A 15867-nucleotide genomic window follows, 5' to 3' on the forward strand; every position below is an offset into this window, starting at 1 on the left:
CATAAACTGTATCCAGATTGGAAAGGAAGAGACAAAATTAGTTGTAGTCACAAGGCTATGGCCCTGAATATGAGTAAGTCTGAGGGTGCAGGTCCCGCATTGGAGATGGGACAACCTACTAGTGCTCACTCCCTTAAAGAGAAATGACTCTGACTTTCCTAACAGCCACTCACTACCAATTGCTAATAATTCCTCAGCTAAAGACCTAACTAAATGGAAAGACAATCCATGTTCATGGAAGGGAAAGCTTGCATCATCAAGACAGCAATACTCTCCAAATTGTGTACACATTTAATCAACCCTGATCAGAATTCCTGATGTTTTCTTCCCTTCAGCAACAAATACATTGATTCTAAAATCCATAAGGAAATGCAAGGCGCCAAAGTAATCTTTAAAAAGTACTAGAACAACATCCTGATTTCAAAACTTAACTGCAAAGTTTCTTCTAGCAAGTCACTGTGGTGCCACTAAGAGGCCAGTCATGTTTATCAATGTGACAGAGTCCAGACTTATATACACAGCTACTTGGTTTTGAACCAGATGTTAAAACAATAAGGAAAGCATAGCTTTTTTTCCCAATGAAGAGTAGCAGAAAAACTGAATATACACACTCAAAATATCTACAACTAAATTTGACCTTTACCTCACATACATAATTTGTAAACACTAATCCGAGCAAGTCAACAGTGATGGTGCACACCATTGATTCCTATATTCAGGAGGCAGAGGTAGGAGCATCTTCCTGAGTTCTAGGACAGCCAAGGGCTACATAATGAGACCCTGTCTCAAAAATAGGAGTGGGGGGGGGAGAAGAGCGGCAGAGGAGGAGGAGGCAGAAGAGGAGAGGCAGGAGGAGGGGAAGGACAAGAGGGGGAGGAGGGAGAGGGGAAAGGGGACCAGAAGCAGGAAGGAGGCAGATATTTAAGATTACTCATGCTGTGATACTTCATGCACTAAAGGAGCACTATCTGAATTTAGATGTTGGTGATGGTTGTATAAATCTGTAAATACATTAATAATCATTAATTTGTTCATCTCAAAGGATGAATTTCCCAGCATCTGAAGTATATCTCAATGATGTCCAATAAGTAATTATATCTCAGATAAATTGTATAAATTTTATCTCAAAAGTAAAATAATTAAAACAAAAAACCAATGTAAGTTATTAAGTCAACTATATGTTGGGATGAAATGATTTTTTAGAGGTCTTCCATTGGCTGTGATATAACAAGGTAAAAACAAAATTTACTTTAATAATTTTCCTGTTTTACTGAAAGGAGTATACTTAATGAATTATAGAGAAGTGATCTTTTCTGCCAAACTGAGAGTTGGGGTCACCAGCAGAAAAGGAGAACATTGCTTAATGAGAAAGAATTGATTTGCCAGAATTCTGAAACCAGTCAATATTTAAATTGAGAGCAGAATGAATATTAGTAAAAATGGCACTGCTAAGGCTTAACTCCATGTAACAGCAAACTAACTACAACTATTTATAACGACCCTGTCAATGTTTGCATATTCTCCACCTTGGGTTCAACATTAGACTCTACCTGGAAGCTGTTTCTTTAGCATTTGGGTGAACAAAGACTTAGATATACAAGACAAGTTTAAAGTAAAACTAATTAAAATGTATCTTATCATTTTAATACAAGTGTTATTTTTACTGCATTGACTAGTTTTCAAAGTAAGTTTACAAGAGTGTTTTCATTCCCAATTACTTTGATACCATTATGATTCCATTTTCTCTAGTTTATCCTTCCTTATTTTACTTTCCCTCAATTTCGGATTCCCAGACACCCAAAATTTTGCAATTCACATTGATCACATTGAATAAACTTTCTCCTGATATTTACTTTACTTTGTTTATTATGGACAAAATGTAATGTTACTACTTTAAGGTCAAAGTTAGCAGTTATGTCTCTAAAGGAAAAGGCTAAAAAATTTTAACTCAATTGCATTTCCCCTTCAGTATAAATCTAAATCATGTTCCAAGTAACTTGAAAAGATTAAGAGTAGACAGAGGTTGAGTGTCCTCATACAGCCATGTCCAAAACTAGCTTTCTACCAGCTGCTCAAGGCAGCTTAGGCTGCCTGGAGGCCAGGGAACCCAGCACGGAACAATGGCAGGAAAATAGAGTTCCCTTCATTCCTTAATTCACATGCAAGTGAGGTGCCAATCAAGTGCTGACAAGCATGGAAAAACCAAAATCAAAAGTGGGTAGAGACATGCTTTCAAAAGGAGCTGTTTTCAGACATTTCTAAGAGATGTTTTTTAATGGTGACTGTGAACAAACCACTAACAACGCACAAAAAGAAATAAAAACGAGCAGATTCTAATATTCTATCAGTTGAAACAATTCAGTGAAGCCAATGAAATGTATTGATTCAAATACTTGACACACTTTACAAAAAATATGAGCACTCTTGTTTTGGTTAAAGGAAACCATCTGAGTGTGATGTCTTGAGACCTGTAAGCACAGCAGTAAAGTGAGCCGAGGACACTGGCAAGCCAACTTATTTTAACAATGATGATGATGATGATGATGATGTTATTTGACTTCCTAAACTGATGAGCACCTGGAAAGACCAGAACAAAACTCAGTGACATGGCCAGTGGAAGCAATGGAATCATTTCAACCAAGTGGCTTGGAAAGAGATGGAAATGTCAAAACATGAATTATAATATGAAAATTAAAGCAAAACGAAACCAAGAGCCTGTTTTAATACTAGGCTGCACTATCTGTACATGTCTTTCCCAATAATTTGGTAAACAAATTGCAGCTAAGATGACTAATTCTACCACATATAAAATTAAATTTGTAAGACAGAAATTTATGGCTAAGTATGATGACTTAGACCAGATAATATAGGCAGATACACTATTTTCAGAAAATCATCATCAATTGATATAAGACTGTTCATTCTCTTGTCTTTGACAGCTACATGTTGGATTAAAACAGGATGTCTTATTAATACTTGTTTTTGCTCAGATCACAGAAAATTCGGAGAACTGGACCTTTGAGTTTCACTCTATAATACAAGCAAGGGCAGTGACAGTTATTATGATGCTTCTTGTGGCCACAGAAAACTGTAGACTGTTCTTATATGGCTAGACTCAGGATAGTTGCATTACAAGATATGCTACCATAAAATGAATACTGGCTTTGAAAATAAATCTTTCACTACTGTATGTTCTTCAGGAGCAATTCAACACTTTTTTTTCTTTTTTTTTTGTTTTTTTCAGACAGGGTTTCTTTCTCCCTGTAGTTTTGGTGCCTGTCCTGGATCTTGCTCTGTAGACCAGGCTGGCCTCGAACTGACAGGGATCTGCCTGCCTCTGTCTCCCCAGTGCTGGGATTAAAGGTGTGTGCCACCACGGCCCAGCTGCAATTCAACACTTTAAGGCAGAGTATAATAATAAAGTATGTTTTCACTTTCCGAAAATAATTAGGAAAATATGGACTAACAATTTTGTTCTCCAAACTTCAAAGTAAGCATTTTTAATTTGAAAGTAGAATTTTACATGAATTTTAACTCAGTATATGGAAAGCTACATTACATAAGGTCCTATTGCCTGGTATTCAAATAGTGAACATTATACAAAATTGCATTAATTACGCATAGTTTTTAAACTGTACATGTTACATAGCTGTCATTTAAAATAAATGTTCAGTAACACATCTCAAAGAAGAAAGCTGACTTACATGACGATGGCAGAGAACGATTTGTCCTCAAATATGATGGGGTACACTGAGGCAGGGGATGAAGACAGAGAGCCCTGCAGGCTTTTAACTGGAAATTCTCAACAATCTTTAAACATTTTAAACCACTGAACGCTAACGGTTTATGAATGATGTGTATAATGCACCCCCAAGAAAAAAACCTATACCACAATTTAAGATTTATAATCTTCACATTTTTCTTATGTAGCCAATATTAACATTTTGAAACCATGTAAGACAATTCCATATGTTACACTTATGCTGAAATATCCCGAGACAACACTTGTCAACATTTTAAACACTAAGACTAAGAATAACAAAAACTGGAAAGAATGTTAGCTTTACACATAGGCAGGTTTACAAACACTGCACTTTTTTTTGTTAAAATACTTTCTTTCAAAAAGTATTTTGAAATAGAAACATAATGAAATTACACCTTTATTAAATTTACCAAAATGCAAACCTCCTCAGTATGCACTATTATTTGCTTGTAAGTTCCTTTTTAGGCCAAGACCACTCTTTCTTCAGTTGGCACTCTTGGTACCCCTGCATTACACAGTTTAAGCATCTGTTGCACATGTAGCAAATGCATGAAGTTGATATGATAACCATTCGTATTTGAAGACTAAACAAGGTATATTACATTAAATAGACTTCTCAGTCCAGCTCCTGCCTGACAGGGCCTCCAGTGCCTCTATTATCTCCTCCTCCCATGCATGGCCTCCTGCAGGGACAGCAGACTACAGAAGTGACCCTTACTGGGACCATCTTGTCTCCCAAACAAAGCTCCTTTTTAACTTCTTACTTACTAGTTACTTCCTGTGCTGGAGAAAAACTTTAGCTCAGCTTGTGATAATTTCACAGGCCCTGCGGACCCTGACCCTAATAGCCTCAAGGTCAGAAGTCAAGACTTGTTCTGAAACATCTGTGTGCTTTATATTAACGGGGAACAAAAGTGGAGAAGTGCCCAGCAGTGTGTGACAAGAAGGACAGGCAGCCAGGACCGACACACTGGTCGTCTGTCAATTTGGGCATCTTAAGTTCATTTCAAAAAACAGCCTTAAATTCATCCTAATTCCAAATTTGATTTACAAAGTTTTTTTTTAAAAATAAATGATTGCAATGTAAAAAAAATTACAAGTCATATTTTATTGAAATTAGAAATTAGTGTTTCAGGACTTCATGCATTTTAAGTTACTCCACAAGTTAAAAAAGTTAATTTTAAAGTAATTTAATGGCTTACAAATAAAAGCTATCTATACTACAAATGTATAATTGTTTATCTGTAGATAGTGAAACATATTATTTTGAAACATTGTATTTTCCCCCAACATCCATATTTTTAAAAAACTCACATGAATGTGTTAAAAAGCTCCCTTAAGGTGTCTGTTATGTATAACATAATATATAACAAAATAAACAAAGTCTGTGAAGCTAAAAATGCTTGTAAACAATCTCTAAATACTGAAGTCAAATTAAGAAAGAAATGACAGCACATCTTGATTTTAGTACAGCATATGATTTCAGACATAGGAAGGCCACTGCAGTGTCCACAGGTGTCAGGGCCAGCAAGCAAAGGCCACAGAAATGTATTTACGGAAGTACACACTGAAGTTTAAAGGTTAAAGCAGGCAATGGCTAGCATGGAGTCTGACACAGTTCTTCACTGGTGACTTCCTAGCATCAACCACTCACTCACAATAGCCACAATGGTGTAACTGAGCTATTCTAGAATACCTCATCAAATCAGATTAAATCTAAGATACCCGGCAACTGTTCCTATCATGTATACCTTACTCTTCAGAATACTTACAAATGCAAAAACTTTTGTGATCAAGCACAAAATGCTAGTTCCAAGTAAATTGATGAAACCTTTCTGATAGTTTTAATACTAAACACATAAACTCTGATGTATTAAATACTAAATAGTACACATTAAAGTCCAGTTAAAATTTTTAACATGGGGGCTGGCAAGATGGCTCAGTGGTTAAGAGCACTGGCTGCTGTTACAGAGGATGGGGGTTCAATTCCTAGCACCTATACAGGAGCTCACAACTGTCTGTAACTCCAGTTACATAGACATACATGTACGCAAACCACCAATAAAATACATAAATACTTTTTAAAAAATTATTAAAATGATAACAAATATAGAAAGGGTTTGTAGTTTTGAGTTCTATATGGATAGCATACATAATAATGGCATATAAATAAAATGTACATCTAAAATGTCTAGAAGTGGGCATGATAATATCAAAATTTAAAAACACTATATAAAGAAGGAACAGGCAAAAATCACAATATAAAGCTCTTATACTAAAAAAATTAGTATATTCTTTTCAAAAATCATACAAGTATATCCTGGATGCATTTAAAATACATTTTAATTTTTAAATTTAATTTTTTTTTCATATTAAGAATTTTTATATTCATTTTACATACCAACCACAGATCCCTAAGGAACATGAGGTTTTTTTTCTTAAGAATTTTTTTATTCATTTTACATATCAATCACAGATCCCCTCTTCCATCCTCCTGCTCCCCCACTCATCTTACTCCCCAACAACCCACCCCCATTCCCTCTTCTGCAAAGGTAAGGCCTCCCATGGGTAGTCAGCAAAGCCTAGTATCATCAGTTGAAGCAGGTCCAAGCCCTTCCCCCACATCAAGGCTGTGCATGGTGTCCTACCATAAGTAATGGGCTCATGCAACAGGGAAAGATCCTGATCCACTGCCAGGGGCCCCTTAAATGGACCAAGCTACACAACTGTCTTGCTTATGCAGAGGGCCTAGTCTAGTCCCATGCAGGCTCCACAGCTGCTGGTCTAAAGTTCATGAGTTTCCACTAGCTTGGTTTGGTTGTCTCTGTAAGGTTTCCCCATCATGACCTTGATGCCCCTAGCTCACAGAATCCCTTTTCCCTCTCTTTGACTGACGTCCTGGACTTTGGCCTGGTGCTTGGCTGTGAATCTCTGAATCTGCTTGCACCAGTACTACATGAAGGCTCTATGATGACAAGATATTTACCAATTTTATTACTGGGGTAGGCACCCTCTCCACTATTGGTAGTAGTCTAAGCTGGGATCATCCCTGTGGATTCCTGGGAACTTCCCTAGTACCAGGTTTCTCCCTGTCCCCATGATGTCTCCCTCCATCATGGTATCTCTCTCATTGCTCTCCCACTCCATCCCTGTTCCAGCTCGACCATCCCATTCCCTTCTGTTCTCATGCCCCATCCCCTACCCTCTATTGCCCATCCCCCCTTGCCCCAAGTTTACTCAGGAGATCTCATCTATTTCCCCTTCCCAGGGCGATCCATATGTCATTCTTAGGGTCATCCTTGTTAGCTAGCTTCCCTGGAGCTGTGGATTGTAGTCTGGTTAGCCTTTGCTTTACATCTAGTACTTTGCTTTACATCTAGTACTCACTTATAAGTGAGTACATACCATGTTTGTCTTTCTGGGTCTGGATTACTTCACTCAGGATGGTATTTTTTGGTTCCATCCATTTGTCTGCAAATTTCATTATGTCATTGTTTTTCTCTGCTGAGTAATACTCAATTGTGTAAATGTACCACATTTTCTTTATCCATTTTTCAGTTGAGGGGCATCTAGGTTGTTTCCACATTCTGGTTATTACGAATAATACTGCTATGAACATAGGTGAGCAAGTGTCCTTGTGGTTTGATTGAACATTCCTTGGGTATATGCCCAAGAGTGGTATAGCTGGGTCTTGAGGTAGATGTTGCTGGAGGGCTTCTCTCCAGGTTCCCCAATCCCTGCAGTCCCACAATCCACTTATAAAATAATCACTCAGATGCTTATATCACTTATAAACTGTATGGCCGTGGCAGGCTTCTTGCTAACTGTTCTTTTATCTTAAATTAACCCATTTTTATAAATCTATACCTTGCTACGTGGCTGGTGGCTTACCAGAGTCTTCACATGCTGCTTGTCCTGGTGGTGACTGCAGTGTCTCCCTCCTCAGCTTTCCGCTTCCCAGAATTCTCCTCTCTCCTTGTCCTACCTACTTCCTGCCTGGCAACCTACTTCTGCCTGGTCACTGGCCATCAGTGTTTTATTTATATAGAGCAATATCCACAGCAGGTAGATTGATTCCCAATTTTCTGAGAAACTGCCATACTGATTTCCAGAGTAGCTTTAAAAGTTTGCACTACCACCAACAGTGGAGGAGAGTTCCCCTTGCTCCACATCCTCTCCAGCATAAGCTGTCATCAGTGTTTTTGATCTTAGCCATTCTGACAGGTGTAAGGTGGTATCTCAGAGTTGTTTTGATTTGCATTTTCCTGATGACTAAAGATGTTGAGCAATTCCTTAAACGTCTTTCAGCCATTTGAGATTCTTCTGTTGAGAATTCTCTGTTTAGCTCTAAAACCCATTTTTAAATTGGATTGTTTGGTGTTTCAATGTCTAGTTTCTTGAGTTTTTTATATATTTAGGAGATCAGCCTCTACACACACACACACAATATATATATATATATATATATATATATTATATATATATATATTGATCATAGTCTTTTACCACTGTAACCCTTCCCAGATTCTGCCCACCATCCTATACATCCAACTTCATGTCTTTTTCTCTCTCAAAAACAAAAACAAAACAAAAATGAAAATCTATGATTTTGTTGAATATATTTTCTGTGCCTTTGGCCCGACCACCAGGAGTCCAGTTGAAGAGAGGGAGGAGGGATTTTATAAGCAAGGGGAGTTGATCAAGATCATGACGGGGAAACCCACAGAGACAGATGACCTGAGCTCAGGGGAGCAAAAGGACTCTAGACTTACAGCCAGGGAGTCTGCAGAGACTGACCTAGGCCCCTGGCATGTAGGTGACACTTGTGTAGCTCAGTCTGTTTGTGGGGCCCCTAGCAGTGCAAACGCGATTGTCTCTGGTGCATGAGCTGACTCTTTGGAACTGATTCTCTTTGGTGGGAAGCCTCGCTCACTCTTGATGCAGGGGGAAGAAGTTTGGTCCTGCCTCAACTTGCAATGCCATGCTTAGTTGACTCCCATGGGGGCTCTGTCCCTTTCTGAGGAGGGGATGGGGGGAGGGGAAGGAAGAAAGGAGGGAGGGACAAACTGTGGTTGGTACGTAAAATAAATTTAAAAAATTTACAATTAACCCCCCCAAACCCATCAAGACGTAAAATACAAAAACAGAATGAGACAAGAAGTCCTTACACACACACACACACACACACACACACACACACACACACACACACACACACACACACACAGTCCATTTGTGTTGTCTAACTACTACTGGTCATGAGGCCTGCCCTGGAGTGGTTGATATATCCAGTGTTACTCTATTGGAGAAAGCTAATTTTCCCTTTCCCAGCAGTAATCAGTTGCCAATAGATTCTTGGTTAAGGGTGGCATTTTGTGTCAACCTCCGTTTTTCAGTGTTGGAACTTCCTCTGATTTGAACCTGTGCAGATCCTGTGCATGCTGCCACTATCTGTGTGTGTGCATGCTGCTACTGTCTGTGTGTGTGAATGCTGCCACAGTCTGTGTGTGTGCATGCTGCTACTGTCTGTGTGTGTGCATGCTGCCACAGTCTGTGTGTGTACATGCTGCCAGTCTGTGTGTGTGCATGCTGTCACAGTCTGTGTGTGTGCATGCTGCCACTGTCTGTGTGTGTGCATGCTGCCAGTCTGTGTGTGCATGCTGCCACAGTCTGTGTGTGTGCATGCTGCCACTGTCTGTGTGTGCATGCTGCCACAGTCTGTGTGTGTGCATGCTGCCACAGTCTGTGTGTGTGCATGTTGTCACAGTCTGTGTGTGTGCATGCTGTCACTGTCTGTGTGTGTGCATGCTGTCACAGTCTGTGTGTGTGCATGCTGCCACAGTCTGTGTGTGTGCATGCTGTCACTGTCTGTGTGTGTGCATGCTGTCACAGTCTGTGTGTGTGCATGCTGTCACTGTCTGTGTGTGTGCATGCTGTCACAGTCTGTGTGTGTGCATGCTGTCACTGTCTGTGTGTGCATGCTGCCACAGTCTGTGTGTGTGCACAGTCTGTGTGTGTGCATGCTGCTACTGTCTGTGTGTGCATGCTGCCACAGTCTGTGTGTGTGCATGCTGCCAGTCTGTGTGTGTGCATGCTGCCACAGTCTGTGTGTGTGCATGCTGCCACTGTCTGTGTGTGCATGCTGCCACAGTCTGTGTGTGTGCATGCTGCCAGTCTGTGTGTGTGCATGCTGTCACAGTCTGTGTGTGTGCATGCTGCCACAGTCTGTGTGTGCATGCTGCCACAGTCTGTGTGTGTGCATGCTGCCAGTCTGTGTGTGTGCATGCTGTCACAGTCTGTGTGTGTGCATGCTGCCACTGTCTGTGTGTGCATGCTGCCACAGTCTGTGTGTGCATGCTGTCACAGTCTGTGTGTGCATGCTGCCACAGTCTGTGTGTGTGCATGTTGTCACAGTCTGTGTGTGTGCATGCTGCCACAGTCTGTGTGTGCATGCTGCCACTGTCTGTGTGTGTGCATGCTGTCACAGTCTGTGTGTGTGCATGCTGCCACAGTCTGTGTGTGTGCATGCTGCCACAGTCTGTGTGTGCATGCTGTCACAGTGTGTGTGCATGCTGCCACAGTCTGTGTGTATGAATGCTGCCACAGTCTGTGTGTGCATGCTGCCACAGTCTGTGTGTGTGCATGTTGTCACAGTCTGTGTGTGTGCATGCTGTCACTGTCTGTGTGTGTGCATGCTGTCACAGTCTGTGTGTGTGCATGCTGCCACAGTCTGTGTGTGCATGCTGCCACTATCTGTGTGTGTGCATGCTGCCACAGTCTGTGTGTGTGCATGCTGCCACAGTCTGTGTGTGTGAATGCTGCCACAGTCTGTGTGTGTGCATGCTGCCACAGTCTGTGTGTGTGCATGCTGCTACTGTCTGTGTGTGTGAATGCTGCCACAGTCTGTGTGTGTGCATGCTGACACTGTATGTGTGCATGCTGCCACAGTCTGTGTGTGTGCATGCTGCCACAGTCTGTGTGTGTGCATGCTGTCACTGTCTGTGTGTGTGCACGCTGCCACAGTCTGTGTGTGTGCATGCTGCCACAGTCTGTGTGTGTGCATGCTGTCACAGTCTGTGTGTGTGCATGCTGTCACTGTCTGTGTGTGTGCATGCTGTCACAGTCTGTGTGTGTGCATGCTGTCACAGTCTGTGTGTGTGCATGCTGCTGCTGTCTGTGTGTGTGCATGCTGCCGCTGTCTGTGTGTGTGCATGCTGCCACTATCTGTGTGTGTGCATGCTGCTGCTGTCTGTGTGTGTGCATGCTGCCACTGTCTGTGTGTGTGCATGCTGTCACAGTCTGTGTGTGTGCATGCTGCCACAGTCTGTGTGTGCATGCTGCTACTGTCTGTGTGTGTGCATGCTGCCACAGTCTGCGTGTGTGCATGCTGCCAGTCTGTGTGTGCATGCTGTCACAGTCTGTGTGTGTGCATGCTGCTACTGTCTGTGTGTGTGCATGCTGCCACTGTCTGTGTGTGTGCATGCTGCCACAGTCTGTGTGTGCATGCTGCCACAGTCTGTGTGTGTGCATGCTGCCACAGTCTGTGTGTGTGCATGCTGCCACTGTCTGTGTGTGCATGCTGTCACAGTCTGTGTGTGTGCATGCTGCCACAGTCTGTGTGTGTGCATGCTGCCACAGTCTGTGTGTGTGCATGCTGCCACAGTCTGTGTGTGTGCATGCTGCCACAGTCTGTGTGTGTGCATGCTGCCACAGTCTGTGTGTGCATGCTGCCACTATCTGTGTGTGTGCATGCTGCCATAGTCTCTTATGCTCATATGCTCATTTGTCCTGTTATGTTTGGAAGATGCTGTTTCCTTGGAGTCATACACCTATCCATTACCTCTGACTCTTACAACTTTTTAAATAACTTGAGGTAATAATATTAAAAAACATAGAGAGCATGCTGGGTGCAGTGGCTCATGCCTTTAATCCTTGCATTTGCAAGGCAGATGCAGGCATCTATGCAAGTTCCAGGCCAGCCTGGTCTACATAGCAAGTTCCAGGCCATCCAGGGCTGCACAGTGAAATCTTGTCTCAAACCAAACCAAACTAAACCAAACCTGTAAGAAGGCTGAGAGCAGAATTAGAGTTAAGGAGTGAGCATGGTTCAGCTGTTAAGTGCATTTCCTGCTCCTACAGAGGACCCTTGTCAGTTCCTCCGTCATTGCAGAGAACACCCACATCCGATGGCTCACAACTGCCAGTAACTCCAGTTCAAGGGGAATCCTTTGCCCTTTTCTGGACATGTAGGCACTGGTATGCACACAGTATACATATATACAGGGACTTACACACATACTTTAAGAAAACTAAATCATTAAAAATGTTAAACGTTCACTTACCAGTTCAACAAAAGCAAGTCCTCCATAGCTGTGAGCAACAAAAAACACATTCTCAGCAGCAGATTGGGCTATGAAATGATCCCAAACATAGATTGCATGTTCTTCAGGAGAACCATTTTCCTATAAAGAAAACAAATATATATTGCATATTGTATCTAGTGATTATCACAGTAATCAGTTAAATCAAATTATATGCTTGCATACATAGCATAAGAATAAGATGGTTAGAGAACATTCAAAGAAATAAAACAAAAGAACTCTGCTGAATATTTAAATTAGGGAATAGATTAGTATTAAAACTATTATTAGATTACTGCTAAGCTTAAATGAAAATGTAATCTTTATAAACAACTTATTAAAATAAGTGCATATTAAGGGAAATAATCCATGTATACCTGTGATATTAAGATCTACTTAAGCATATTAGAATTATGTAATAGAACATTATGGTGGGTTTTAATAAAATAATTTAATGCTATAATATTTAGGTTACATTCTTCTATATTATCATAAAGTACTTATATTATATATCTATATATTACTTGTTTTATGAGATTTTAAATAGTAAACTGAAAAAATGGTATATTCTATTGACGTCATTTAAAGGAATACATGCTTTCTAACAGCATGTTCTATACACATCTTATTTCAAGAATCAAGAGAAATCTAAACACATAAATATAGGGGCTTTTAATCTAAGATTTTAAACCCTGGGAAATATATTCTAAAACCTCTATAATAACTTCATTTTACTATATTTATTGCATTAGCATTAACCAGCCTGTGGCAGGCTGGTTAAAGAAAAAAATCTAGATAATATGAAAATACTGATCAAATCATAAATTGCTAAGAGTCGATCAGACCATTAAAATGTGTGTGTATCTATTCTTAGAAAAGAATTTCCTAACAACATCATGGATATTGCAAATGAAGAGAATTTACTGACAATTTCCATCTTTAAAAAGATATATATTTGGAGACACAATGCTCTTATATTCTTTCAGCCTTTTCTCCCACAGTAATTCTCTAAGCTATAGGGAGTTGTATAGGAACTGGGCTCCACAACTATGAATTTTGATTGGCTGTGGTTTTCTGTAATGGTCTCCATAAAATTACACCAATGTGACTGTCTCAACAAGAGCTGAACAAGGACAACAGCAATAAATAAGTTGAAGAAAAGCCCACAAGGCCTCAATCCTACACAGAGAACTACAGGCAATGGAGGAATACTGAGAGCAGGAGAGATAACCTTCCCTGGGGAAGAGCTCATCTGTTGGTCTAATAAAGAACCCAATGGCCAATAGCCAGACAGAAGAAAGGATAGGCAGGGCTTGCAGGCAGAGAGAATATAGAGGAGAAATGTGGGAGAGGAGAAGGAAGTAGTCAGAGAAGGAGGAAGACACCAGGGGCCAGCCACCAAGTTACACAGCAAGCCACGGAGTAAGCGTGAGATTTACAGAAGTAAGAGAATGGGAAGAGCCCAGAGGGAAAATGTAGTAGAATATTATTTGAAGGTGTGTCACTTTTGTTTATGTTGCATTTGTTTAACTCTGTGAAGCTGTGTTTCTGTGCCTGTCTAAAACACCTAATGGTCTAATAAAGAGCTGAATGGCCAAGAGGAAGGCAGGAGAAAGGATAGGTGCAGCTTGCAGGCAGAGAGTATATATAGAAAAAGAAAACATGATCCAGGATCTAGCAGCCAAAGAAGGAGGAAGACACCAGGGGCCAGTCACCCAGCTACACAACAAGCCATGGAGTAAGAATAAGATTTACAGAAGTAAGAGAATGGGAAAAGACCAGAGGCAAAAGATAGACAGGATAATTTAGAGTTAAGAAAAGCTGGCAAAAAACTAAGCCAAGCTAAGGATGGGCATTCATAAAGTAAGAATAAGCCTCTGTGTGTGAATTATTTGGGAGATGGGTGGTGGGCCCCCCCAAAAGAGCAAAAACAACAACACTCACCAGTTGGCTACAACAGCAAATATCAGTCATGAAAACATACATACAAGTAACATCATAGAGACTAAGCAGGTTGAATTCAGAAATCACACACACATATACACACACATACACATACTTATTTATGTATATAACAACAATTAGTGAAAGAAGAGGTCATGAATTTGAAAGAGAGCAAAGAGGGTATATGAGAGGGTTTAGAGGGAGGAAACAGAAGGAAGAATATGATGTAATTATATTATAATCTCAGAAAATTAAAACAAATACCTTTTTAAAACATGTATGTTTGGTTTTAGCTCAGCCTGGCCTGGAGCTCACGCTAGCGTGCACTGCTCTCAGACTCAGGGCTGTCTGCTTGCCTCCACCCCAGTGCTCGGGTCAAAGGCAGGACTGAACGGCACAGCTCCACCTTACAAGTCTTAGAATCCAGCTGTTGTTCCCTAGTGTCTATCACCACGCCACATTTCCTCCCGCAGCCACCAAGTGTTGACCGCTGATCATTTCCTTATGGATATCCCATGGACACTTCAACTAACCCAAACCTTCCAGAACCCTCCTGCCGAAATCTGTTTGTGCGCCCCACATTCAGCTGAAATCTGAACATCCTCTTTTACATCTCCTTCCCTTAAATTCCTCATGGAACCAGTCACTTCAATCCTGCCAATCCCGCCTCCAATCCTGTCAGAACCAACCTACTACCCCTCCTTAGCTTCATTTCTTCAAGTGCCTGAAAACAAAGCAACAAAGTCAGAGATAGCACTCTGGCTACTGGTCCTTAGCAGGTGGATGGGAGCATCCTAGCAGTATCTACACTGAACTCACTAGATGTTTATGAGCAGCAATGAGAAGGACTGCTCCAAACTGGCTGTGGAGGAAGGAGTGACGGAAGATCAGTGAGAGGAACCCAAGAAACAGAAAAGGACGGTTAGGAGAGCTGCAGGAGTGGAGCAGTGTGACTACTCATGTGTTACTAAGCAAGGGGGAAGTGGCAACCAGGACAGAGATAACTAACAGAAGAGGTTACCTTAATAGAGAAAGATTGTTCAAAGTGATACATAAATTCCCTTTTGAAGTACTAGTAGTATATAATTAAATAGCTTTAACAATCAAAGCATTATTTTTGTCTTGTTGATTGAATTTTTTCTTTGACAGTTTCACACACACATATGTGCACACATATGCTCACACACATAGGGACGCACATACATGCTGCGAGTATGTGTGCATGTGCACGTGAGCACGCAAGCACACGCAAACACACACACACACACACACACACACTCATACACACTGCATTCTGTCCACTCTCACCTCTTCTTACCTCCCTCTCACCCCGGCACCATCCATTTTCTACAGGTTCCTTTCCCATGTTCATGCCTTTGTTTTATTTTGTGATCCATTGATTTTAAGTAGGTCCATATGTGTGGCCATGAATGGAAGTATCCATTGGAACCGAGGGGCTCACTTTCAGTACACAAGTGAAGATAATAATTGTCTCCCTCAGCATCCAACAGCAGCTAACAATTCAGCAGGGAGGGATGGGGTCCCATGAGCCTCAACCTAATCCACTTCTGCCTGTTGATACACGCAGTTTAATGTAGGCCTAGTGCCCTCAATTGCAGCTAGTGTGAGATCCAGTTTCAACGCCATGTCCTGCATGGAAGATGATGTCCTCCTGCAGGGATGAAGTCCTGCAGGGAAGATGTCCTAGACTGAAGATGTTGTGGACTGAAGATGTAGCTGACTGAAGAGAGCACCATTTTCCCCCTCTGGCTCTTCTATTCTTTAGACTCTCTCTCTACA

General features: G+C 41.1%; 1 protein-coding gene across 1 annotated transcript in view; it reads right to left on the reverse strand.

The window, feature by feature from the left end:
* LOC114697379 (cotranscriptional regulator FAM172A) overlaps nt 1–15867 on the reverse strand; it is a gene marked incomplete at its 5' end in the record, with an annotated part of 244241 nt that overhangs the window by 173071 nt on the left and 55303 nt on the right. The window contains one exon of the mRNA XM_028875626.2: nt 12106–12225. Within this exon, the coding sequence (XP_028731459.2) occupies nt 12106–12225 (120 nt within the window). The remainder of the gene's footprint in view (nt 1–12105; nt 12226–15867) is intronic.

This window comes from Peromyscus leucopus, chromosome 11 (assembly GCF_004664715.2).
Source record: "Peromyscus leucopus breed LL Stock chromosome 11, UCI_PerLeu_2.1, whole genome shotgun sequence".
NCBI classification, from domain to species: Eukaryota; Metazoa; Chordata; class Mammalia; order Rodentia; family Cricetidae; genus Peromyscus; species Peromyscus leucopus.